Source organism: Catharus ustulatus, chromosome Z (genome assembly GCF_009819885.2).
Source record: "Catharus ustulatus isolate bCatUst1 chromosome Z, bCatUst1.pri.v2, whole genome shotgun sequence".
Lineage (NCBI taxonomy): Eukaryota > Metazoa > Chordata > Aves > Passeriformes > Turdidae > Catharus > Catharus ustulatus.
In genome coordinates this window covers 53,503,889-53,529,120 of record NC_046262.2, presented here as the reverse complement: position 1 = coordinate 53,529,120, position 25,232 = coordinate 53,503,889, and the positions used below count along the sequence as shown (strand labels likewise).

Sequence of the window (25,232 nt, the reverse complement as noted above, 5' to 3'; positions counted from 1 at the left end):
CTTAAAAATGGGGGGAGGGGGGTTGCCTCACAGTCAAGACATATGTGTTTAATTTGGGATGCCAAATTCACACTATTTTGCTTTACTGATTATTACTTCGCATGGAAGGCAATACTCTAAAAAATTAGCTAAGGAGGGCACAGCTGCATTTCACTACAACTGGATTTAAATTCTCCTGCTCTGACACTCATCACAGCGGGGGGGAAAAAAGTACATAAACTTCCTCGCTTTGATAGAAGGCACATCTTTGAAGCAGCTGGCGTTCCTCCACGGGCAATGCAGACTGCTTGCGAAAAACCTTTTTAATACTTTTACTTGTGAGGGTTTCGACAACAGCTTCACGTCGCTGTCGGACATACCGCGGCACAGCGCAGCCCCTAGCTCTCTGACCATGGGCCGGAGCCGGGCCGGGCCGGGCCGGGGCGGGGCGGTGCCGGGGCCGACGAGGTGGCAGTGCTGGGGCTGTGTGCGGGGCGGTGCCGGAGCGGTGTGCGGGGCGGAGCCGGGGCTGTGTGCGGGGCGGTGCCGGGGCGGTGTGCGGGGCGGAGCCGGGACTGTGTGTGGGGCGGTGCCGGAGCGGAGCCGGCGGCGGAAGCGGCGGGGCCGGCGTTGCCGGGCGGAAGCGGCGGCGGTTGGTGTTTAAAGGCTGCGCGGCGGCAAAAGGGCGGTGAGTGGCGGCAGAGCAGGCGGAGCGACCGAGGACTCCCGGTTCCTTCCGCTCCTCCTCGGGAGCGGTCAGCGCCCGACCGGAGCGGGGAGATGGTCTCCAGGGCCGCCGATCGGCTGCTGATCGTCGTCTCCGTGCTGGAAGGTAACCAGGAGGGTCGCGGCCTCCCGGCTGCTGCTGGTCCCCTCTGTCCCCAGAGGACGATGAGGGCTGGTCGCTGCCTCCGAGGTGCTGTCTCTGGTGGCGTGAGCTAAGTAAGGCAAGCAGCCTTGAGTAAACCGGTTTTATTAATAAAATTTTGGACGTACGTACAATAAGGCCAGGTTTGGCTACCCTCCCTTAGGTTTTGGAGGATTTACGCGATGTATTGTTTTAAAAGAATGAGAAAAGTAGCTATCCTTCCCTGAGGCTATAGGTTTTGTTGTTTTGTTAGGTTTTTTTTTTTTTTTTTTTCTTAAAGTAGTATTCCGGTGTTTCTACTCCTGCTCTAAGCTTTTTTTTTTTTTTTCCTCTAGCGTTAACTCAAACGTATATCTGGTTATTCATCTTGCATTTCTACAGGTTGTAGTTTCTATGGTTTGTGTGCGTGAGTTGTTTGTTGGGATGTCTTTTTCTGTTTTAGGGTATTTTGAAGATCAGTGGGCGTTTGGCTTGTTCTGGCTGAATGCTTTCTCTTTGTCAAGTAAATCCTGTTATCTCTCTGTCCATTTATCTAGTTTCCAGAGGAGCTTACAAATAAGATCCTGTTATCTGATATGCCTGTATTATCTCTCCACAAAGTGATACAAGTAAATTTTTACTTCATTTCGAATCAGAATATTGGATGATCCTGAACCTAGGACCAATCCTATACAGTTTTAGGCACTCTCCTAATCTGGTAATGATTTTTATTTTATCAGCAAGTAGCAGGACAAACACCTTTCACTACTTTTATAAGATTGTGTTTTTCTGTTTTGATGTCGGACCATCATAACATCTTCACTTGAAGTAAAACGTTCACTCTCTCATGCCTGCTCCCTTACCTATTGCCAGTCATAGATTTCTCAAATAATTGTAGTTGCTTACTACTTCATTCTTTGTCACTTGATTTCCTGTCACTTCACAAATAGTCTATTTCGTGTAGCATTCTTTCATATTTCTGCATAGTGTAAACACTTTTTCTTGAAAGAACAGAGCAGGGAAAGTGGTATGGGAAATTAATTTCACATAGCTGGTTTATGGCATAAATCTGAGCTCTTGCATCTCTTTTAGTGATGATGCATGCAATGTCACATTTTTACAGGGCGCAGTTTCCCAAAACGACCCAAGCATGTGCTTGTAGTTGAAGCCAGGTTAGATGGTGAGCAGTTGGCTACTGACCCCGTGGAGCATACTGATCAGCCAGAATTTGCTACAGAATTGGCCTGGGAACTTGATAGGAAAGCACTTCATCAGCACAGGTAACGTTAAAAACTGAAGTCTAATTTGCAGATTTTCTTGTCTTTGCAGTTAGTAAAATACAGTTTTTATGTTGCTGTAATCTGAATCGGTTTTTAGAAACTTTCTTGTACTTTCATCTACCATAATGTTGTTAAAAAATGTACTAATGTACCAAAAAAGGTAGTATGTGGCAAGATAAATGATGTTTATAAATTCTAAAGCGTGTATTTTTACGCTACTAAAAAACACCCTGCAGGCTCTTAAAGCAAATTAATAATGCTATAATCCAAATATTGCAGTCAAGCTTCCTTATGTATACTGTGACACAAAATTAACTGAACTTCAAATCTGAAAAGCCTATGTAAATAGTTTTTGAATATGTCAAGGAGGTAAGCTGAGAAATTGAATGTTTCTATAACTGTCATTTGGTTTTACTGGTCTTACACCTTACAGGTTGTAATATTATGACCATGTTATCAAAGAAGTTAGAAAAGCTGTATCATTTTTATTTGACAAAAATACCTGCATTTGCCATGTGCTGCGCATCTTATCTGTGCCTTGAAGTAGTCAGATGTTTTACCCAAAAATCTTCTCCACAAGTCCTGCTTTTAAGATGCCCCTACAAGTGAAATTCAAATTTTGTGTGAGGCATGGTGCTGATTTTTTTTATGTGGATGAGGTATTTGTTGCTAGTGTCTTTTTAATAGCGCTTGAGACTCTGAGACACCAATGCACTCTTCTATAAAACTACATGTTCCTTCCCTCACTTAATGGTGACTTTTTACGTGTTCAATATAATTTCAGTTTCTGACCTAATGAAACTATTTATATAACAAGTTTTGTATCATTGGCTTGCTGGAAACTTAGGAACTATCTTTGACAAATCTTTTCAGAGATACATTTTATATTTAGTATTTCAACTGCATTACTTTTTCAGGCTCCAGCGTACGCCTATCAAACTCCAGTGTTTTGCATTGGATCCTGTATCCTCAGCGAAAGAGAATATAGGATATATTGTACTGGATTTAAGGGCTGCACATGAAAAGAAACAGGTATGTTATGGGGTATAAAGATTTAAAAAATTGTTTTGACAACATGCTATTGCAGATAATATAATTTGAATTAAAGCATAGGCTAAACTTTTGAGTCCCATTTTGGAGTAGGACTAATGTATGGGGGATTTTCTTGCTTTTCTTAAGAGGAGAGAAATCTTCACTCTGAGAACATGTGCAAATGAAAAAAGTGTTGGTACTAGTCTTGCTTACTAATGAATTGGATAACTGGATCACTAGCAACCGATTAATCTATACAGTCTCATTATTTAATCAACTGGAGAGTTTTAGCTAAGCAATGGATGTGGAGCAGTTGAATTGAGTCTCCATCATCAGATCAACTCTTAAGTTGTTTTTTTTCAGTGTGCCTCCATGGAAGATGTATTAGGTGATCATTTCAAGCCTCTTAATACAGCATAGAGTAAGCACAATATAATTGTTTATATCAATTTAATTAACTATCACCCTTATATCAAGCTTGATCGAAACATAACTTTGATATGGGTCATACAAGGAGACTGGTATCTTATATTGGCATCGCTTTCTAGAGAATTTTCAACTGCATACTGTGCAGTTGACAACTTGAAGGTTTTCTAAATAAAGATTTGTGGCATCTTTCTCTTACTTTTGCACTAAGGCAGTAGAAAAAACCCAATATGTTCAGCTAGTTATCCAGTAACCATTCTATAGAATATCTTAGTACAATTGTGTGCTAAATAGACTAAATTTTTAGAAATAAAAACCAAAATGTATTTCTGTAGATGAAGTAGAAGTGCTAGATTAAGACTGAGTTTTTCTGCAATAGTAATATGCTATTTTTTTCTGTGGTTTTTAAACACTTTTGGGTCTCACCTTTGTTTCTGTAGGCACCTAAATGGTATCCTTTGCTTAGTAACAAGTACCCCAAGTTTAAACCCGAAATACAAATTGGTGTAGCGTTGGAGGCAGATTCAAAAGCACTAGTTGAAGATTTTAAAGCAAAGGAGGCACCCCCTAGAGAAGGGAAGGGTAAGTAACATGACATCACTCACTTTGAATTAAAAATCTTCCTGTGCCAGATGAAATATCACTTGTTGCAAATGTGTTGCCTTAGGTCTCAAGAGAATTTTAATTTTGCAGCATTTCCAGTGCAAACCCTTTACAGCTGATTAATGTACTTTGTGGTAGTAAGTTTTTCAAGGATTCTTTACTGTGGTAGTTGTGTGACTTTTAGGGGGATAAGTTGCAAACCAGCTGGTATTTAAAATGAGAAACGGGGCTCATAGTTAACTCCCTTGGATATTTAACTGGTATTTATGAGCCTAGGAAAGTTACAGAAGAAATAGAAAAAGAACTTCTTTATAGAAGGTAAATAGTTTAGGCTTGGAACTGTAAAGTAGTAAAGTATCTCATTTGTTCAGTAGGCTTGCTTCTTTTTTTTTTTCTTTTGCATTTTTTCATTCCAATTCTGGAATCTCATGTTCATATTTCTCAAAAGAAACCGGTGCAATGTGTCAAAAATCTGTTGGAACTCAAATGTTAACACTAGTAGGTATCTTTATATACTGTGCCTTCAAATCACATTTTTATCTGATTTTTTTTTTAAAGTTTGTGGTTATTAAAAAAAACCGAAAACAAGATCTTAGAAACTTGATTTAAAGAGCACCAAAATAAAAACATTTTTCCATCTTGCCCTGATCTCTCACTTGAATGCCTATCTACTTAGGTTTTGAAAAATTAGCCTTTTGGTACAACTAGTGGATTTTCTCCTGCAAACCTTACAATAATTTGTGTTCTTGCCCTGAAGATACCTTTTTCCTTAATTCTAAATCCATTGTCTATCTGCTGATGATCTGTGGCTGTGATTTTGTAAAAGCACAGTGGTCAGTGGCAGTAAGTGTTTTACAAGCTTCCAGCCCAGAATTCACTGACTTGGCTGCATTTCACAATTGGTTAAGATAGGATTTAAGCTTAGGTGTAAGATAGCTTACTCTATTCTTTCAGGTTTACAACAAAGCACAGGGAACTTTCCATATTGTAAAATCTTTTAAGGAGGCAAAGAACTACAGTAAATTATTCCTTAGTCTGCACTTGGTCTTTGTGCCTGCAAGTTCTCCTATTCCTCAGGACACTGGCAAAAAATAAAAGAAGACCTTTCTGCCTTTATTTAGCACTGTTTTCCATTTCATGCTTTCTGTGGAATAATTGCTACAAACAAGTTTTCCAACTTTTTGCTTTCTTTCATAGTGTCAAAATTAGTCAATATCATATTTTTGTAATGGGAAAAACAAAGTTCTTGGTTTTCACAGTTGTAAAGCTAATAATCCAGGGATTGGGTATGACAAAGCTGAATTACCCGGTTCTAGTCTAGTCAGATACTTTTCCATTTAATATTCTTATACCCATTTTTCTTTACTGTTGTCTAAAGCTTTTTTGTTCACAGATGCTAACCTGAGGGCCAAATATGTTGAATTACTGACACTATAGAACGGAAACTAGCAAATCAGAATAGTGTTTTATGCATTGGGGATTTCAGATGAAAAATCCTTAAATGAAACATTCTACAGATCTGTGGTATGGGACACTGTGATTGTTCCAACAGATTGCTATATGCCATTACTGTCCTGCATTTCTTCTAATGAGCACAGTAAAGAAACAGCATGGTATACTCTAGCCTAGTGAAATAAACTTCTAGTCACTGTAATGTTTCTCATTTTAATACAAAATAAAAATAGGAACTAGAATTCCATCTAACATGGTGTTCAATATAAGAGTTGTGAATAGAAGTTTAACTTCAGAATTTTTTGTAGCTGTTCTGAAGTATACCTGGGGACTCTTCTATGTTTTGCAAGACTTTGGTACCAGGCATCAAAATTTTTTATTTGTAATTTTTCTTTCCACATGTAATTTCCATGTGTAATGCTTACAAATAAAGTTGCAATTATATACCAGATTGATGTAGCAATTATAAAGACCACTAGTTACTTACGTTTATTTCTTCTCTCTTAGTACTCACCCATTTTCCTGGACTAGACCCTAAAAGTATTGTGCCAGTCTTGAATGAAGAAGAGGGCTATCATCAAATTGGACCAGCAGAGTATTGCAGAGATCACTTTGTCTTGTCTGTAACCATTGCATTTGCCACACAGTTGGAACAGGTCTGTTTCTTTGCTCTGTGTAGTTTTTAAGAAGTATAATCCCACATTAGTATTTTCACCCTCCCATTCTCCATTTGCAATAAATTCTTTTCTATTGTTTTCTAAGTTTATTTCAAGAAATAACCTTGTCCCATGGTGAATTTATATTAATTTTAAAACTTTATGAAGTCCTTAACATGTCAGACTGCAGACGAAGTATAATTCTTTTGAAGTGCTAAAGCTGTATTTGCTTTAAATTATGCATTCTTATGAAATGTATATCTGTCTACTACAATATAGTGTGAAAAGTTTGTGTATGGATAACACCTGTCTTCAGTGTGGTGCCCACGCACTGGGGTTCAAACAAGGTGGAATAGTTTTCAAGTATGTAAGACAGAGTTCATATATTGCCTGAGGGAAGGATTTATTAGCTTGGATTAAGTACCATGCTAATGGTTGTTTCAGCTTTAAACCTCAGCTGCTGCGTTTATGCTGTACGGACAACATGGATTTAATTGGTCTAGAACTCATAGTATATAATAAGCTGTCTTCAGTCTTGTCATCTTTCTTTTATTCAGGCAAAATAATTTTCCATGTCAGAATTATAGGACTTTGAGAAGTAAAATTTATTGCGATCATTCTGGGGTGGCTTGTGCCTTTTTAGGTATTAAACTCAGTTGCAGTTGCCTACAGGACGAAGTAGCTGTTTGTCTGCTTCAGTCTTTTATTCAATCACATAAATTATATAACAGTATCTAATCTGCATTATTTATGTTGGAAATATTTTATGAAAGCACAGCTTATTTCTGAGTATTTGTGCAGTACTTGATGTTATTACATGTCAGAGCACTTGGTGTTGTCAAGTCTTAAAGCTAATTCAGAATATTTTGCAAGTTGCTGTTATGCTTGTAAATTAAAGTTTGCTTTTTTACTTCAAAAAAAGTAAAGCAATTTTGAGTATCAATATAATAAGTTATATGTGGAATGCAAGCTAGGATTTAGGTCAGCCGGTCACTTTAAGCTCTAATTTCTAAACTAGTGCTTCAGAATTACTCTTTCAGAGGGAAGGAGATACACTACTCTCTTCTGCATCTCTTTCAGTTAGTTCCTAGTACTATGAAGCTCCCTGATCGACAACCTGAGTTTTTTTTCTACTACTCATTACTGGGAAATGATGTCACAAATGAACCTTTTACTGATTTAATTAATCCAAACTTTGAGCCAGAAAGAGCTTCAGTTCGAATACGTAGTACAGTAGAAATTCTTCACGTTTATTTTTGTGCACAGTCAAAATTGCAGGTAAGCTGTAATTTCAAATGTGAATGAAAATAAATAGTTAATTTAAGAAATAGAATCTGTCTCAGGCTGTATCTGTGAAACATTTCTGTTTCCAAAGCTAAGATTATATTTTATAGTATTTTGCTCAAATGTAAGTTGATTCTCTTGCTGATATGAGGGAAAGCATAATAACAAGTTTCCTAGCTCAGGTGGAGTGCTGTCTTTTTAATTAGTTGCTATTACAGCAAACTGGTTTACATGTTGTGATAAAAGGTGTTGCTGAAATATGATCTTCCCAAAGAGCTAATGTGGCTCTCTCAAGAGCTCTGAGCTTTGGGGCCTGCACTGCAATCAGACCATCTGCAGCCCAGCGTCCTGCTTTGTGCTACATGGTAATCCCATGCCAGCTGCTCAGGTCACTCTTGCCTAAATTCTAGAATCACTGTCCTTGGCACTCCTTGTGAATGATAAAGAAGGTCTGTCTTTTTTCCCTGCTATGTAGCCAAATGCTGTTTCTAAATACACTACAGATAGTTTTGGGCTGTTACAGGATATTGCTTATCTTTAGCCTTGCCTTTAAATGGAGGACATGGTTTTAGTGTGGGTTAGCAGTGTTAGATTAACAGCTGGACTCAGCAGTCTTAAGGGTCTTTTCCAAACTAAATCAATCCAAATATCTATTCTAAATATCAGGTAATACTTAGAATGTTTATGGCAATCTGTGCGTGACTCAAACTAATTACAAAACACGAGGCTGCTCTGAGCTGAGGGTGGTGTAGGGTTTCTGATAATGTAGCTGGTAAATAAGACAGTTCCTTTTTCATTACATTGCAGTTATGCATTTTATATGCCTATACATTAAAGGCAAGAATCTGTGCTGTGTTTAGAAGCCACTGAGTTCTGAATTTATCCTACAGAAGGAATGATGTGACAGGTCCTCAGAAGGGCAGTGATTTGCTACTGTCCTGTCAATGAGCAAATCCCACCTGCTCAGTAGTGACATTTCACAGCTGTTCTTATTCTCAACATGTAGGGACTAGGTTAGGGATGATAACTTGTTGTATTTATGTTACCTTTAGTGGAAGGCATACAGATAGTTCCAGCGCAAATCACACATACCAGTTACTTTCTAGCACTTTTGTGCGTGTGCAGATCCATCTTTGCTGTGGGGACCACTCTCTTGGAAGCACTGAAGTTCCTCTGTCTGGACTACTAAGGAAAGGAAATGTGGCAATTGACCAACACCCTGTGGCAATAGAAGGACCATTTGTTCTTGTTCCACCAAATAGAGCTAAACAGAAACTGTCACAATTGCCTTTGGATCTGGCTCCTACTGTTGGGGTATCTGTAGTTCTTCAAAGGGAGAGCATGACTACCCAGGTATGTCTTACCCATTCATTGTTGGTTTAGACACTGTTGCACAATTTCACATTAAAAAAATTATTGGTGTTTGTTAATTGTATTTCACTGGTTTTTGTGTAAATAAAAAAAAAAACAACAAAGCAAATCTTGAAAGAATTAATTGCTTTATATGAATAATCCTTCTGTCAGCATTCTTCTGTGTCTGAAAAATCTCATACTATGAAATGTCATAGACAGAGTTTTTCAATGCAAACCATGATTAATAAGATAACTATAATTTCATTCAGCCTTTGATTCCCTTAAAGGCTGCAACTGAACCCAAACAGCCACAGGAGAAAGTTCTTTCTCCTGTAAGTGGAAAAGCAGCAGAAAGCCAGCAGCAGAGATCCCAGAATGTCCCATCTCAACCTGACAAGTGTTCTTCAAAAGAAGATGTAGCAACAGAAAGTGAAGTGGAAAGTCTTAAGCTTGAAAAAGGCACAAAACCAAGGAAAAGGGGTATGTTGTATATAATTTTTTGCCCAGTTGCCAGGTGTGGTCTTGAATCATGTACTACTCCTTTCTAGTATATTCATGAAGTAGTAATCATTTCTGTGATAGACTTCAAGCAAGTCAGAATTATTTGCAGAAACAAATTACAGAAGGGGGATAGATGTTGTGATTTGAACATGGTCATTGTTAAATACACTTGTGAGAGCCAGATTAGGGATTTGGGGGTATGTAGATTGCAAGTGATGTGGCTTGAGAAATCCTAACAAAAGTTTTTGGAATTTCCTGAAGTTGTAAATGATGTGGTTTAGTGCAAATTCTATGAAGAAACTGAACTTGCTCAATGAGATGAAGTGGTCTAATGTTAATTTATTCAATAGAAAAACAGGGCTGATATGGAATTTTTAAGTTTTCTAAGGGATTTACTATGTGGGTAACAATTTGTGAAGACAAATGTTCGTATGGTACAGATTCCTGGACAAAACCAAGCAACTGAGTCATTTTCTTTGTTTTTAGGTGGTCCTTTTGTTTCCTAGGGCTTGGCTTACCAAGTCCAAGCCTTGTTTCTGATTTGAGAACTGGGTAGTGGAAAAGTGGAAGAGGAACAGAGATAAGAAATACCATAACAGAATAAATCTCAAAAAAATGTTGTTTTGCTAAACAACATGAATCTTGCATGTTAGTGAACATGAATCTTCTTAAGAGATGGCTTATGAATAAATTGGATTTTTTTTTTTTTCTAATGATACTGGTATTGCTGGCTTTTTGAGATTTGTCCTAAAGGCACACAGTTCTGTAGAGGAAACTGTGTCCTAGAGTGGGCTCTTGGGATTTATCTGCTAATTCAGCCAAATTTTCTTTTAATCCTAACTGATCTTTTCTAAGCAAGGATTAAATCCTTTATATGGAATGTAAAAAGAACGTATTGTGAACCCAGCAGCTGGTTTGAATCTCTGGTTAGGAAATCCAGAATTGTGCTTTTTTAATAATAGTAGTAGTAATTTTATAATTCTGCTTTGCTAAGATGTAAAACATACAATTTCATATTTGTCTTTCAGGGCTAGTGGGTGGCTGCCCACAAGAGGTTAACAAACAGCCTTTTGAAGAGCTTCCAGCTTTGAAATCACAGAGCAAAGCAAAGTCACCTCCATTAGATCTGCAAAATCCCAGTAAGGCAAAATTTATTAAATTTAGTACACTAAATGAAGTTTGACTATAGTACAAACAGTAAGCCATACGTATTTTTTGTTTTGTGGTACAATAATTTCACGAATACAAACCGCACTGAGTATAAGCCGCATCTCTGGGTGTTGGCAAATATTTAGTTTTTTGTCCATAAATAAGCTGCACCGGAGTATAAGCTGCTCTGTCGTTCGAGCGAGGACCTGTGTGCAACAAAGTTGCCAAATAGTAACAGAACCGTGGCAGGGCAGGGTTTACTGGCTTGGCTCAGGCCATGAGGGCTCAGGGATGCCGACAGGGCTGGGTGGCCTGGCTCGGCGCTGCCGCTCGGCAGGGCCACTTGGGGCCAGCCGCCGCTGCCACTGGGCTCGGTCACCACAGCCCGGTGCTGCCCTGTGGTGGCAGGCAGGGACAGAGCCGCTCCCGCGGCGGCAGGCGGGGACAGAGCACCCCACCGCCTCCCAGAGCCGCGGCAATGGCAGCACGGGGCCCCCCCGTCTCTCCCCCGGGCTGCGGCAGAGGAGGGAAGGAAAGAGCTCTCCCTCCTCTCTCCCTGCCCCCCGTGCTGCCTGCAGGCAGCCAGGCTCCACCCACAGTGCAACAGAGTAACAATTTGTAACAATCGCGAAATGCCGACTTTGCAGCTGCTCGGCTCGGCACTCTGGCTGGCACTTCTGAGGTTGTAAATGTCAGAAAATTATTCACATATTAGCCACTCCTGAGTATAAGCTACATTTCCGGTTTGGGAGCAAAATCTTAGTCAAAATGGTGTGGCTTGTATTTGTTAAATTACTGTAATCTTAAAATTCCACTCGACCACTTCTTTGCACCAAGCAATCTACTAACGTTTTACCTGAATCGCTTAAAACTGTTTAATTCATATGTTGTGTTAGCTAGCTGATGTTGAAATATTACTGCATTTTTCTTTTTTGTAATGTTAATATTAAGGCAAAAAAAAAACCCACTTAGCAAAAGGAGGAAAGAATAAAGTCAATGCTAGTGATGATGTATTTCTTTAAAAATTACAAAAGTGGAAATGTTTTATATAATTATGATGGAAGTATCAGAACAAGTAGCACTCACAAGAGGCAGTTGAGTTCTTATCTGACACTTTAATTCCCTCTTTTTATAGGGGCTTGGTAGCCAAATAGCCCTTGAAAATTGCTCAGGACATTTTGTTTAAGAACACATTTTGGAGATGTGTCTGTGGAATTTGTAGTTTGAGGTCTTACTCTCTGAGGGCAGTGTTGGGTCTCACTGTAAGGATGTGAGAAGCCTGGATGCAATTGGGCAGTTGCTTCTGCTTCCTAAATTATAAACTGGATGTCACAGTATGTGGGTTCTGTAACAGAAGCAGATGTGCTTTGCATGTTTCAGTTTGCTTCAATATCTAAACCTCAGTTTGGAGCCGAGGGTGATGCTGCATTGCATGAGCACTATAATTGACCTGTTAATCTGTCTTTGTAACTCCCCTAAAGAAGTCAGGTAATTTTAAAAAACTCTGAATTGCTGAAAACGTTTTTTTTTCCTATGCATACCCTCAGATTGGCTATAAACAATTAATATAAACTGAAGTCTTAACAGCATCTTTCTGAAAAATTAAATATCTTTGATCTTAATGTAAACTTTTTTCAACAAGTAAAACCTACATAGTTCAGGGATTAATAAAGAAATAAAAAATATTACGATCCTATTAGAAGATTTAAAGTGTATTGGGGTTTTGGTGTTTTTTCTTGGAAGCATTAACTTACAGACTGAGTGATTATTTTTCATAGTATTGATTTATTTTACAAGGAATAGAAATCTCTCAGGGAAGCAACCTATCTACTTGCATTTAAAATGTGATGCTAATCTTAGATATATTTTGTTATTTTGGGGAGAACAAGTTTAAGAAATGCACATGAATTCTCTTTTGTGTTTTCAGCTGATAGTGGTCCAGTAGCAATATCCCAGCCCAACCCTGTGGGTGTGTCCAGTTCTTCTGAGCCTGTGTCAGCACAGAAAATTGTCATTCCAGCAGCCTCTCACCATTTTTGCTTTTCAATAGACTTAAGAAGTATCCGTAGTCTGGAAGTTGGTTTTCCAATAAATTGCATGTTAAGGTACAATTTATTTTTGTTATTCTTGGTAAATACAAAGCCTTCATAATATGAATGATTGCTGGCATTATGCTTCTCTACTTCTTCATGCCTTTTATGTATTATTTTATGATTTTCATTTGCAAAATACTTTAGAATGTTCATCTGGCTGAAACTGAGCATTACAGATGGTGTGTAAAGCTTTACCTTTTACTGTAAGTGGTATTAAAATTTCATTTGAATGTCTGAGCTCAGACAACAAGGAACATCAGTCTTTAAATGAAAAGAAGAATTGCTTTAATTGCTTTTCATGTTACTTTCTGACTACTTTTCCAGTTGATCAATGAAGTGATTTTTTTTTTTCCTTTTTTTTTTTCTTAGTTCTCGATATTCCACCAAGAGCTATTTATAGTATTTTAGTAGGAGACAGATCACTGGTTGCTATATGAATCCAGAGGAAGCACATTCTAGTTTTTATGAAGAATCAGTGTAGTTAAATGCATTTTTGAGACACTTGTACATACCGGGATGATTTTGATGGTACAAAAAAGAAATTATGCTTTTGTTATATTAATTGTTAGTGGTGTATTTGAAGTCAGTGATTAATAATAGTTTTTACAGTTTGTCTTCCCATTTCCATCAGAGTGCTTTTGGTGTTTGTGATGAAATATATCTTGAAATGGTGGCTCAGTCTGAAAGCATTGAGGATTTCTGGCTGGGGAGCTGCCTCTGCTTTTGCTCTGCCTCTTTTCTGGTAGAGATTGATTCATAGTTTTAACTGACCGCTGGGAAGTCTAGGGTTTAAATTTTGTCTGAGCAAGGTTGAAAAGATGTGGCTAGGATGTAGGGGTGGAATATTTTAAAATGCAGCTAATACAGAGTGCGTCATTAATAAGGCTTTCCATATAGGCTACATTACTATATAGTATGTGGAAAGCAACATACAATGCTCTGTAACATTTCAAGAATTCATTTGTTTCAGAACAGTAACAACACATAGGTTTTTTTAGTTTCATGCATTTGATTATTTATAGTCCGTGATGAACTGGAAGTTGAAGAGAAACATCCAGATACATAAATATTAAGAAAAATTGCAGGGTAAAAAATTGTGTATTCATTGTAGATTGAAAATACTATTTTATTCCAGTCTAAACAAGCAGCTCTTTCAACATCTCTCCACAAAAGGGAAAGAATGCAATTTTTATATAGAGAGGCATCATTTGATGCAGCTTTTATTTTTTTTAGGAACTTAGCTCACAGCTGGCATCATCAGTTTGAACAAAATGAAGTTTCAGAGGTTCATGACCTCCCCTTTGTTACACACTGAAATGTGCTGGTAGAGTAGTTTCAGGCCACATTTTAAATCGTATTGGTAAAATGATTTGACTTGCCTTTTAGTCAATTAAACGGTAGAAATGAAAAACTAATTAAATTTTCCAATGGTTCTGACACTGTATATGTGTACCTAGTTATCAGGTATTGCATGTTAGTCTAGTCTGAACTGTAAGTATAGTTACCAATGTTCTCAAGTAAAGATCTACATGTGACTATAAATTTTTCTTCTGTTTGTCTGCTCAGTTATATAATAATTTGAGTTCTAGTAAAATATTACAGATAATTAAAACTTGTTTTGTCAAAGCAACACCCAATATAAAGAAGCTAGATCATTCCTGAAGTAAATGAAAACATGAGTACTTGAGAGATAAGTTCTATTGCTCTATGTACAAATACAAATTTCTCAAACTTGGATACAAGTCATGCTTTAGTAAATGATGTCTAAACTGGTTTTTCTGTTGCAAAAGGTATTAAAACAGTTATCTATTTATAAATATTATTTTTGTTACTATTTTTATTAGGTACTCGTACCCGTTTTTTGGCAGTGCAGCACCTATTATGACAAGTCCACCTGTAGAAGTTAGAAAGAACATGGAAGTCTATCTTCCAAAGTCATATTGTGCATTTGACTTTGCAACTATACCTCATCAGCTTCAAGATACGTTCTTCAGGTAGTAACTTGCAATTTTTTATCTTAATTATGTGTTACTATATTTTGTTGTAAATGCAGTCACATTAAGATTATCAGTTCTGGAATTTAGTAAATAATTCAATAAGTAAATAATGCTAGTAAATACTTAATCGCCTATTCTTCCAGTTTCTCTGTTAAATACATTTAAAGTCAAGAATTCTACAGTTCTTGATTTTATTTCTTGCATTAGGTATTGTTGCTTACAGAAACAAAATTTTAAAAGGAAAGCTTGATAGCATCATTTTTGACAAAGTATTTCTTGAAATATGTATTTTTCTTTTTAATATGCAGTGACTATGCTGTCTCTGACAATACAGCAGGTGTCTGGAAACCAACTCAGAGTGTTGAGGGCTGTAAAGTAGTTCTTGCAGTAGTTCCACTAGCTTTCAATAAAAGATTAAGATGTAAAAAAAGAATCATCAAAATAGCATTATTTTGAAAGTAGGAGTGGAGGGAAATATAATTTGAGTGACAATGGCTAAAATTCATATGTTAGTATTTATAAATGAAGATGATCAAGCTGGGTGAACGTTATTCTGTTGATCATTTTCACTGCAACATTTTTAGTTCCTAATGATTGAAGAAAGGAGTGATAATCTGACTAAACCAAGTGAGTGAGAAGATACAAAGTCTGTTAGTCTTATACCTCTAAGTATAAGGCAGTAAAACCAGCTCATTGTTTGACATCAGTAACCATCACTGATTTAAGAAGTCAATTTTAGAATGTGAGGTTCTTCTGAATAAGAATGCTTCCTCTTTCATTTTGATGCCTGACACTAAGATCACTTCTTTGTTTCAGATTGCCTCTGCTGGTTGAATTGTGGCACAAGGATAAAACGGCCAAAGACTTACTTCTAGGAGTGGCAAGGCTTCAGCTTTCAAATGTTTTGGCTTCAGAAAAAACCCGCTTCTTGGGTGGGAATGGTGAACAATGCTGGCGTCAGACTTGTAATGAAACAGTCAGTTTCATAGCAGCACAAGGGTAAAACTATTTTAAAAAATACTTAACTCTGTAGGAAGTTTTCTAGAGTTTTGTTCAGTATTTCTCTGAAAAACAGCAAGCTCTTCCTGCTTAGCTTTTTGAATAGGTAAACAGGCTGCAGAGTACTGCAGTATGCAGGAAGGGGAATAGGCATCCAAGAGATGAAAAGCTAAATTACCGCTTCATATTGGCAATGTCCACGCTACTACTAAAGTCATTGTAATAAGCCTTTATATTATCGTGATCCTGGGTAAGTTAAACTTCACAGACAAATTAAGAAATAATTAATTGGAAGAAAATGTTATTGAGGCACTTCCTTAAGTAAGTTACTTAATTACAGAAAATGTTGATATTGCACAAAATAGTTAACATTGTTTGTCCATATGCTTTTAGATACCACTGACTTCAGTGAAAGTTAGGAGGACAAATGCACCCAGAGAATGGAGATGTCTCCTGTTTTCAGGATAGTAATAGGGGTTTCAGCTTGTGTACATCAGAAGGAGTAGTATTAGCTAATATGCTGAAGACATTTACACAGAGCAGTAATGCGGTTTTTTATATATATATACACATATACATATGTATGTATGTGTGTATATGTTTCTTTTAAATTGTAGTCACTTCTATCCTATTTCCTTGTTGAAGATAAAACAGTGTTCACAATCAGTGTCTAGACCCTCATCTTTTCTGAGAGATGATGTAACTTGATTATGCACTTAAAAACAAACACAATTGCTATTAAGACTGAGGTCAGTTTTAAACTGCTAATGCAACAGATTTTTTAAAAAAGCATGTTATTTTTAAATCGTGAAATCAGGAAATGCCATGTTAGTGACTGGTGTCCCCCCTGCTCCCAGGTTGATAGAAAATTGACCTCTGGCTTTGTGCAAACTTCAGTGGAAAAGCCAGCATGACCTAATTCTGTGAAGAGTTACTTTAAGGTCTCACTGTACATTAAGCTTCGCACTTTTACAGATCTTTAACTGAAACCCTGTTTTGCACAAAACATAACCACTAGATGGCATTCTCAAAATGTAATGAGGTCTGTGTTTTGCTGTGCTGACTCGTTCTTATCCTTGCTCTTATTAGTGTAACCTTCTTTTTATACTGGTATGTTCAACAGACTTGTTGAATCAATTGCTCAGATTTCTGATGTCCACTAATACAAATCTTGTTTTCTTTTTTAGTTAGTGGCTGATGGAGGGGATTTAATGCTGCAGTTTATTTTAAGTGAAGTACAAGCATTTATTGGTTTTTTCCTTTGCGAAGAACCATAGAAAGCTGCACCCTTGTAAAAAGCAATGTAGTGTTGTCCATCTATATTTGCTGAAAGTCAGTTTCTTTGAAAACTTGAGCTGTGGTTGCATCTTGTTGCTTAATAAGTTCTGTAGCTTCCAGGTGACAAGTGATTGTGTAATTTGCCTTACTGAGTGGTTGTCACTGAAATGAGAGGGCTTTTTTGACCAAGGTCTACACTGCAGTTACTTTCATGTGAAAATTTTGATAATGTAAAGTTACAGGGCTTTTGTGTGTTCCTTATCTTAATACCTTTCTGTGCAAAAGACTGACTTTGCTACATTTTAACTGTGATTAGAGATGAGGCAGTTGGAAACACTGTTCTAAGCAGACACCACAACTACATTTAAATTAATTTATTAGAATATCTGTTATCCAGGCATTGTTTCATTGTACAAGGGCAGGTAGAAATTTTAACCTCTAAGTGAATTAAAGTTGCTAGTGCCCTGTGCTGAAGCTTCCAGAAATGTGGTTTTTAGTAATCCAAGGACAAATTCTATGCAAAATTACTTATATTGTGGATAGCTAGAAGGTTACTGTTAAAGTCTAAATAAGGAAAGCTAAGGAAGTTTAATGAGTGTCTTGAGTTGAAGTCAGCAGCAATGCCTGTATATTAACAGTTGTATCATTGGGAAGATTTAAGACTGTAGGTATGATTTTGGATTATTTGCTTGTTGGAGGGATGTGTTGATTATCGTGATCTGTTAACTTGTCATTGGAAACCTACTTAATTATCTGTTTAAGTCAGAAAGCTTGCTACAGATTCACAAACTAGGCTCTAACAGCAATATACTTAGGAAAGCATGTTTGGGTTCTGACATAGGCAACTGTTTAGAGATTCTGAGCTTGCACAGAATGACTTGCTGTTTGTGTGTTGTCTTAAAATTCTCTTTCTGTATCTCTAGACAATTTTAATTAAAATAACATTCTAATGTTATTTATAGGTCAGGCAGCAGAGTAGCAGAGCTTTCATATGCCATCACCTTGGAAGACTACGGACTTGTCAAAGTGCAAGAAGTTATGGTGTCAGATTCTTCTCAAGTAAATTTTATATAAATTCTTTCTTTTTCCTTTGAACATGTCTTTGAAAAGTTGAGGTTCCAATGAAAATCCACTCTTATTATGTCAGGATATAGGTGCTTGTCAGCAACAGCATGTCCCTCACACTCAGCCTTGCCGTGCTCCAGGAGATCATGCAGGACCTCGAGAAACTCTGGAATACAAAGCAGCACTGGAGTTAGAAATGTGGAAGGAAATGCAAGAGGACATTTTTGAAAATCAGGTTTTTACTCTTTTATTACCCAAATTACATGACTGCCAGAGAAGTTTTAGCAGAATTGGTGCAGAGAATAAGATCAATTGTGTTTTACTTTGCCATTTCAAGTAAGAACTAAATTTTACTCATACAGAATATTAAAACTTCAGATGTAAACTACTCCATCCACAAATTCAGTGCTCTGAAGGAAGAAGGTTAATTCTTAAGTAAGCGAAAGTTTGAACTGAAGAATACCATCTTCACTATTTCCCATTACTCTTTATAAAGTGCAATAGATCCAAGATTCTAACTATTGATGTTAAATATTAATTCTGTATTCCTTTAGTTACGTCTCTAAAACCATTACTGTCTGCTCTTGAAGTCATTCAAGGTGTTTTTGTTTTACATGCTTCTTTTTAAAAGGCAGTGAAAATCTAGTACCTCTTTGTTTGGATATTTTTCTCAAACATGCATTTACTTGCATTTTTTACTTCAGTATAAGCAGTCTTTCAGTATCAGAATCATATCTTGGGTTTACAAGTCAGCATACAAAACTCTTGCTTCAAGACTTAGGTCTGCTAGTACTCTGAAGATGTACTTCCAACAATTTTGATCTGCTTGGGGGTTTTGTTTCTCTTTTTTTCATTTAAAAGCTTAAAAAGAAGGAAATGGTCCATATGCAAGCACTTGCAGAGGAATGGAAGAAAAGAGACAGAGAGAGAGAGGCATTAGTGAAGAAAAAGGTAAGGAAATTCCTCTTTATACTTGCAAAAAGTCTAAATTGTTAAAAATTTAACATGGCATGGTAACATGTAACAAAGGATCTGTAGTTGGCCTTTGCACCTATTGATATGTGTACATCTTGTCTACAACTGTGCAAAAGCATTAAAAGTAGCCTTTCATCATAGAATATTTGTTAGACATTTCATAAAGTTAGCTTCCTATATATGGAAGCTCTTTATTTGCATTTTACTTGCCTGTTCGAAAAGCCCTTCTATGGCCTGGATGTATATGACAAACCATTAACCTATACTGAGTTGGAAGGATTCTCCATTGCAAGTTCTTAAGAGCTGGAGATGTTTTATATGGAAATTTCTAAATAAAAACTATCAGTATTTTATATGTTTTTACCCTCCTTTGTTTAGGTAGCAGAATATAATGTTCTGGAAGAACAACTTCAGAAAACCCTGAGAGATCTGGATAAGCGAGAACGACAGCTTTTCAGTGCTGAATCAGAGGTAAAAACTGTTCATATTAAAAAATGTAATTGCATTAGCTACTTCTATAATGGTTGAGTTTTCATAGTGACAGCTGTGCTCTGTGTGTAAGATATTAAACAGCCAGATTCATAGTAATATGTAGAGGAACTCTAGTAATTAAGCCAAGTTTTGTTACAACTACATTTTTTTACTGAAAAGTTTACTGTAAACTTTTAAAGGGTTGCTAGAATTATATAACTCTAAACCTTCTATTATTGACAGAATTAATGGCAATGCAGACATTTGTGTAACATTAGCATGTCTCAATTTTAAGTTTAGCACTGTCAGGTTAGTGTTCACCTGAGGCACACAAGAGTACCTCACTTCAAAAAGTAATTGCTAGATTAATTGTTGAAATAGGAGAAAGTGACAGGAGATCTGGGAGAAACTTCAAGTTTTGTTATCCAACATTTTTACAGTTCCTACGGGGTTTTTTTAGGTTTTTTTTTTTAATGGTGACATGGTCAAACAGGATGCAGGGGAAGCCAGTAACTACCACTGTACTGAACACCCCCAATCTGAGGAAGTGGGGTGTGACTTCAGGGGTGCTGGTCATATAAAAAGAGAAAATAAATTGCCTATTCTTGTGTTTCAGAACAAATTCAAAATGATGTAGTCCAACAAACTTTCTCTTTCCTCCTTGTAACTCAGATTACAGTAATTTCACGAGTATAAAGCGCACCAGATTATAAACTGCACTTTTGTTCACAGTGAGGATGCTTGTGCAACAAAGTAACCCATTTGTAACAATCACGTGATCACAGGGTTTACTGACAGGTGCTCAATTTGCGGGCTCCGCTCTCCCCTGCGCTGCCAGTGGGATCCCCGGCTTTCTGCTGCGTCACCGGCGAGCGCCCACTATCCCCGCCACCACACAACAGAGTAACCAGTTTGTAGCAATCACGGGTTTTACTGGCAGGTGCTCAATTTGCGAGCTCGGCTTGGCCCACAGCTTGCACTTCTGGGTTGGGAAATTTCAGAACCTTGTCCATGTATTGGACGCTCTGGAGTATAAACCGCACTTCTGGGTTGGGACCAAAATTTTAGTCAAAAGGGTGTGGCTTATAATCGTGAAATTACTGTAATTTTTCTAGCCTGCTAATCCCTTTGGTGCTTGTAACAAAATTGAGAACTCCCAACACAGAATTGGCTGGCTGAGGCTGTCTCCCATTCAGTATCTAGGCTATCTGTACCTCAAGATGCAGTTTGTGCTGTAAATAATGTTTTGACTTTAGCATCTGTGCAAGAAATATCTGGTGCTCAGGTTTGACCAAGTGCATTTCAGTCTGAGTAGAAGTAGTTATTTTGAATCTTATGTGTATTTCTCTAAAAACTTTCTCAAAAGTTAGTGAGATTCTGACTTGAGAGCTAGATGTGATAAAAGTCAGTGGATTCGAAAAACATCTGGTCAAAATGATGTAGTGTTCAGTTAGCAATTACACAGTTTGAGAAATGGGCCATTGGAGAAGTTTTTATTCTGTTAGCAGTTATTTGGGACAGTAGCATCTTTTTAGACAGTTCGAACATGCCAAGGATTGTTCTTCTGTGTATTTTGATGAGAAATTCTCAGTTTGAGCAGTGCAGTCTCACTGAGCTAAACACATTTTGGCTGCAGCTGTGACTTTCACAGTCTCTGAAGTGAATTGAAGTATTTAGCATTCCGCTTTGTAGTAGGAAGATAGATGTGAAACTGCCTTGAGCGATCGGGTAGAATGTACAGAAGAGCTCCAGAGAGCTCTGTTTTTACAGTAGTCAAGCAAGGTTATATTTGTAACTCAAATACAATAGTTGACAGCTTGTTAGTTAAACTGAAATTCGATAAGAACATGTATAGTGAACATTTGGACAATGGGAGTTTTATTGTTTTAATTTCAGAAACTAATGACAATTTTTCTGTCGTGAATACAAGTAACAGTTGTTAGAAACTTTTCAAGGTAAGCTCTCCTATGGATTAATATAAATATGTCTCTTTTTAAGCTTCAAAGAGTAAAGAAGGAGCTGCAAGCAGAGCATGAACGAAATCTGCAGGTGCTTCAGGATTCTGTGCGTCGTGCCAGGGAGGAGTGTGCACACCAGCTAGAGCTAGAAAAGTCAAAAATCAAACAACTGGAAGAAGACAAACTTCGCTTACATCAGCAGGTAAGTACACTTACATTTTCTGATAAAAGTGAGCATTTTTTTAGATATACTAAGTTAAGCAGTGGTTAGGAGGCAATTGTATTCTGGCAATTTGTAACAAACATTTTATTGAAATTGATGTGTTCTGTGCTGAGATCCATCCATGTTTGTCTTACTCAGTTGTATGACCAGTTTGCAATGCAGTGCTTGTAATTATTTTTCAACACTGAAAATCAAGTTTCATTTAAAAGCATCCATTACTTGAAAAACTGAACAGTGCTGTACATTTCAGTAACTTAGATGTTAATTACCAACAATTTTTTAAGTAGTTTGACGGTGCGGTTAATTTTATTTGTCTATTGCAAATGAGTATTTCTAGTATCCTTATTGGGACAGAGGGGGAAACTCTTGTTATTGCAATCTTCTATTCTGAGAGTAGTACTTTCTAAACAAAAAATTTAGACCATATTCTGTTGTCCTGTAAGATGACTTTGGCACTAACAACAAGGATAGTCTTGATATTTTTCCTGACTATAAAGTAAACTGTAAAAGTATTTATATTTTTTTAGCTGTTACAACATTAGACACTTAATTTGTTGTTATGTAGATTAAATCTTACTAATGCCTAAGTGTTCTGAAAAGTACTTTGTGTATATTAATTACTTGCTTTGGTGTTTTTCATGTCTGATAAGTAATAGTGATAATCCTGTATTAGCTTTCACTGTTTGAACAACAGTGTCAGCCAAAGCCATATTTTTGTATTTATGAAGAGTTGTGATAGATTTTCATGTATTTTTTTAGTTCTGTGTTAAAGACTTGTTTTCTTGTTAGCATATGTTAACCTCAGTACAGTGAACTTCTTAAAAATGTAGCTAATCTTGCTAACCTCGAAGATACTTGTTTTGACTATTCTACTGGAGCAGTCACTGAATCAAGATGAACAGTTTCAAACTTCAGAATGCAGTCTTCTTCAAAGTGATAAGTGGACCACTTTTGCATTTTATGTGTTGTTGGCAGTTACCAGTCCAGACAAGACAGCCAGTAGTTCCTCTTGTTCTAGTGGCCAAATGCCATCAACTAGTATTATTTCAAATTCATTCTTTCAGCTCCCACTGATCATTTTTAGCTTCAACAGACCTTTTCTAAATAAAACATGGCAATCACTGTTCATATTCAGAGCAGACATACAGTTGTCAGACCAAAGATCATTTAGCTCAGTATTATGGAGCAGCAATGACTGGATTTAAAGGATGAGAAAATAAGAAGTGAGACTGTGGAAAAATTGCAATTTTGGTATATCCAGCAATACCATAAAGGGTTATATGTACTCTTTGCCAGAATCGGTTTCATACTTACTAGCTATATCAATGGAAGTTTTCTTCATGATTTCATATGATTCCTTTTAAAAAGTATTTAGTATTGCAACATCCTATGGCAGTGAGGTCTAAAGTTTAATTATGTCTTTTATATTTAAACACTTCTTTTTATTCATTTTAGGCGTGTTTCTTAATAATTATGAAGAATCCTTTAGTGCCTGTGCCACATACTGTTTGTGATTGCATAGGTGGTTGTCATACTGTCTCTCTTACAAATACAAGCCCCACTATGTTTTCTCTTGTTTTGTATCAAGGGCATTTTTTCCAGAGCATCCTGGCTGTCTTCCTCTGTGCTGTTCCTGCTATGCTTCAGTATGTTGTGGCTGTTGCCACATACTGTGTGTGAGACAGGCTTTTTTCTTTTGCTTTGTTGGGGGTGGGGTTTTGTTTGCTTACTTTGGAGTTTCACTCTTAAGACCCTGTTGTTTGTAATGTGCGCAAGCAGAAAGTTTCTGTTGCTACCAGATGAGTCTTTTTTAAAGACCTTTTTGGATGTGGAGTTTTTGTGTGGCTTTTTTTGTGTTGCTGCCTTTGGTGTTTTAGCACAGAATGTTCTGGAATAAGTGATCTTATTTCATACCTTTTAAAAGGACTTGTCAATACACAATTTCCGCATGTAGATATTTAGAGAACTGTAGAATTCAACTTGTTTTGAGGTGAGTGCCACTCTGTACAAGAGAAGATTCTTGAAGCATCCGCCTTGAAGAACATCACCCATACTTTCTGAATAAGGGAGTTGTGTTTTATTTGTGGGATTTTTATAGCTTCCTCATGTGCACGTTTCTGAGGTCTCATGAGAAATTCAATTTTTGCAAGTGTTTCCAGAACCAAACAAGAAATGTAAACATTGTTCTAGAAGTTGTTGGGATAACTGATATTTCTAATAGCAAAAGAAATTAGTTATTGTCTTTGGCATCATGTCTGTATGTCTGCTTTAAAAACAAATAGGTAAAAATGAAAGGTGTTAAACAGCAGTATCTTTTGTTCAAGTTCAGTAGGTTATTGTAGTTCTGTGAGAAAAACAATGGCAGTGAACTCTGGTTTTGTATGGCTCCCTGGGAAATATCTTTGCTTTCTTACATCTATTCTGCAACAATTATAAATGCAAAAAGCAGAAATTTGGGAGAAAAATAGAGGTGACCCAGTTATAAGATTCAAAGAATTAAAATGTTGTACTAGTAGAAATTCTTGGCATTGAAACAGAAATGAGTTCTCAAAAGCATTTTCATCCAGTATTTAAACTGTTGGATACAATTAATGGAAATACTTGCATTATCTAGTTGGACATAAATACAAGATCAGCGTGTGGAATCATTCTGGTGAGGAATACTTCAGTTCCATCAGGTGTATAAAGGTTGAATAATATTTAACAGAAGAAAACATTACAAGAAGTTCTTAATATCTTGAATATATTATGAAAAATGCTGTTAAACATTTGACTTCCTTGCTTTCTCTGTAGCAAGTAACTGTATTTCATCATTTTTCAAATTGCTTGTTGTGTGTAAAAAGCAAAGCACTCTCTTTATAAAAATCTTCTTGAAACTGTGGAAGTACACTATGAGGGCAGAGGTACTCAGCATTTAGTCATTAGTCACTGAAACCTTTCTGCTTCAGCCTTTCTTCTAAATCATTTGGCTGTACAAAGCATTAGTCGTTTCCTTTTGCAGACATTCCTAAAAAAGTTATTCTGTGAAATTGAGTAAGTAATAAAACTTCATATAGTAGATAACACTGGCTTTCTTTAAAAGATGCATAAATCTTAGTATTATGCTTTCTGTATTTCTTCTGTAAGTTGTTTTAGAAATGTGAACAAAAATGTGCATAAATCTTCATCTTATATTTATGAGGAAAGACTTGTTTTTTTCTTTCCAGTACTGAGCAAAGATGCTCTTTAAAACCCTTCCTATTAAAACATTGCTGTGTGCCATCATCAAGAAATCATTAATTATGAATGTGTAACTTTCAGTGTCTGTTTTATATCAGATAATTGACAGTAAAATGTTTGTTCCAGGGACTTAGAAGTAACTTGAATTCTGTAATCTATTTGTCTCTGTGAATGGGCTTTTCTGCTAACTTGCATTTTGTTTTCTTTAATGTAGCTATATGAAGCAGAAAATAAATATAAGACTTTGGAGAAGGAGTTTCAGCAATACAAAGAACAGCAAAGTAGCAAACCAGAAATCCAGCTACAATCAGAAATAAATCTTCTCACTTTAGAAAAGGTATATTGGATTTTTCTAGTATTTAAAAATTGTCATAATGGTGTGTTCACTGATA

General features: G+C 36.8%; 1 protein-coding gene across 3 annotated transcripts in view; it reads left to right on the top strand.

Moving 5' to 3' along the window:
• Positions 1-601: 601 nt before the first annotated feature.
• Positions 602-25,232, top strand: part of CEP120 (centrosomal protein 120) — a 39,998-nt gene continuing 15,367 nt past the window's right edge. The window contains exons 1-18 of one of the 3 annotated variants that reach the window (XM_033084843.1): positions 602-811; positions 1,950-2,106; positions 3,024-3,138; positions 4,005-4,146; positions 6,127-6,275; positions 7,356-7,553; positions 8,685-8,912; positions 9,200-9,392; positions 10,442-10,552; positions 12,490-12,667; positions 14,500-14,649; positions 15,469-15,651; positions 17,892-17,988; positions 18,077-18,229; positions 18,856-18,945; positions 19,348-19,440; positions 21,439-21,600; positions 25,055-25,177. In XM_033084843.1, the coding sequence (XP_032940734.1) occupies positions 760-811; positions 1,950-2,106; positions 3,024-3,138; positions 4,005-4,146; positions 6,127-6,275; positions 7,356-7,553; positions 8,685-8,912; positions 9,200-9,392; positions 10,442-10,552; positions 12,490-12,667; positions 14,500-14,649; positions 15,469-15,651; positions 17,892-17,988; positions 18,077-18,229; positions 18,856-18,945; positions 19,348-19,440; positions 21,439-21,600; positions 25,055-25,177 (2,574 nt within the window). In that variant the 5' untranslated portion in view covers positions 602-759. Of the gene's footprint in view, positions 812-1,383; positions 2,107-3,023; positions 3,139-4,004; positions 4,147-6,126; positions 6,276-7,355; positions 7,554-8,684; positions 8,913-9,181; positions 9,393-10,441; positions 10,553-12,489; positions 12,668-14,499; positions 14,650-15,468; positions 15,652-17,891; positions 17,989-18,076; positions 18,230-18,855; positions 18,946-19,347; positions 19,441-21,438; positions 21,601-25,054; positions 25,178-25,232 lie in introns of all 3 variants that reach the window. The other 2 variants (XM_033084842.1, XM_033084844.1) reach the window with 2 other exon arrangements.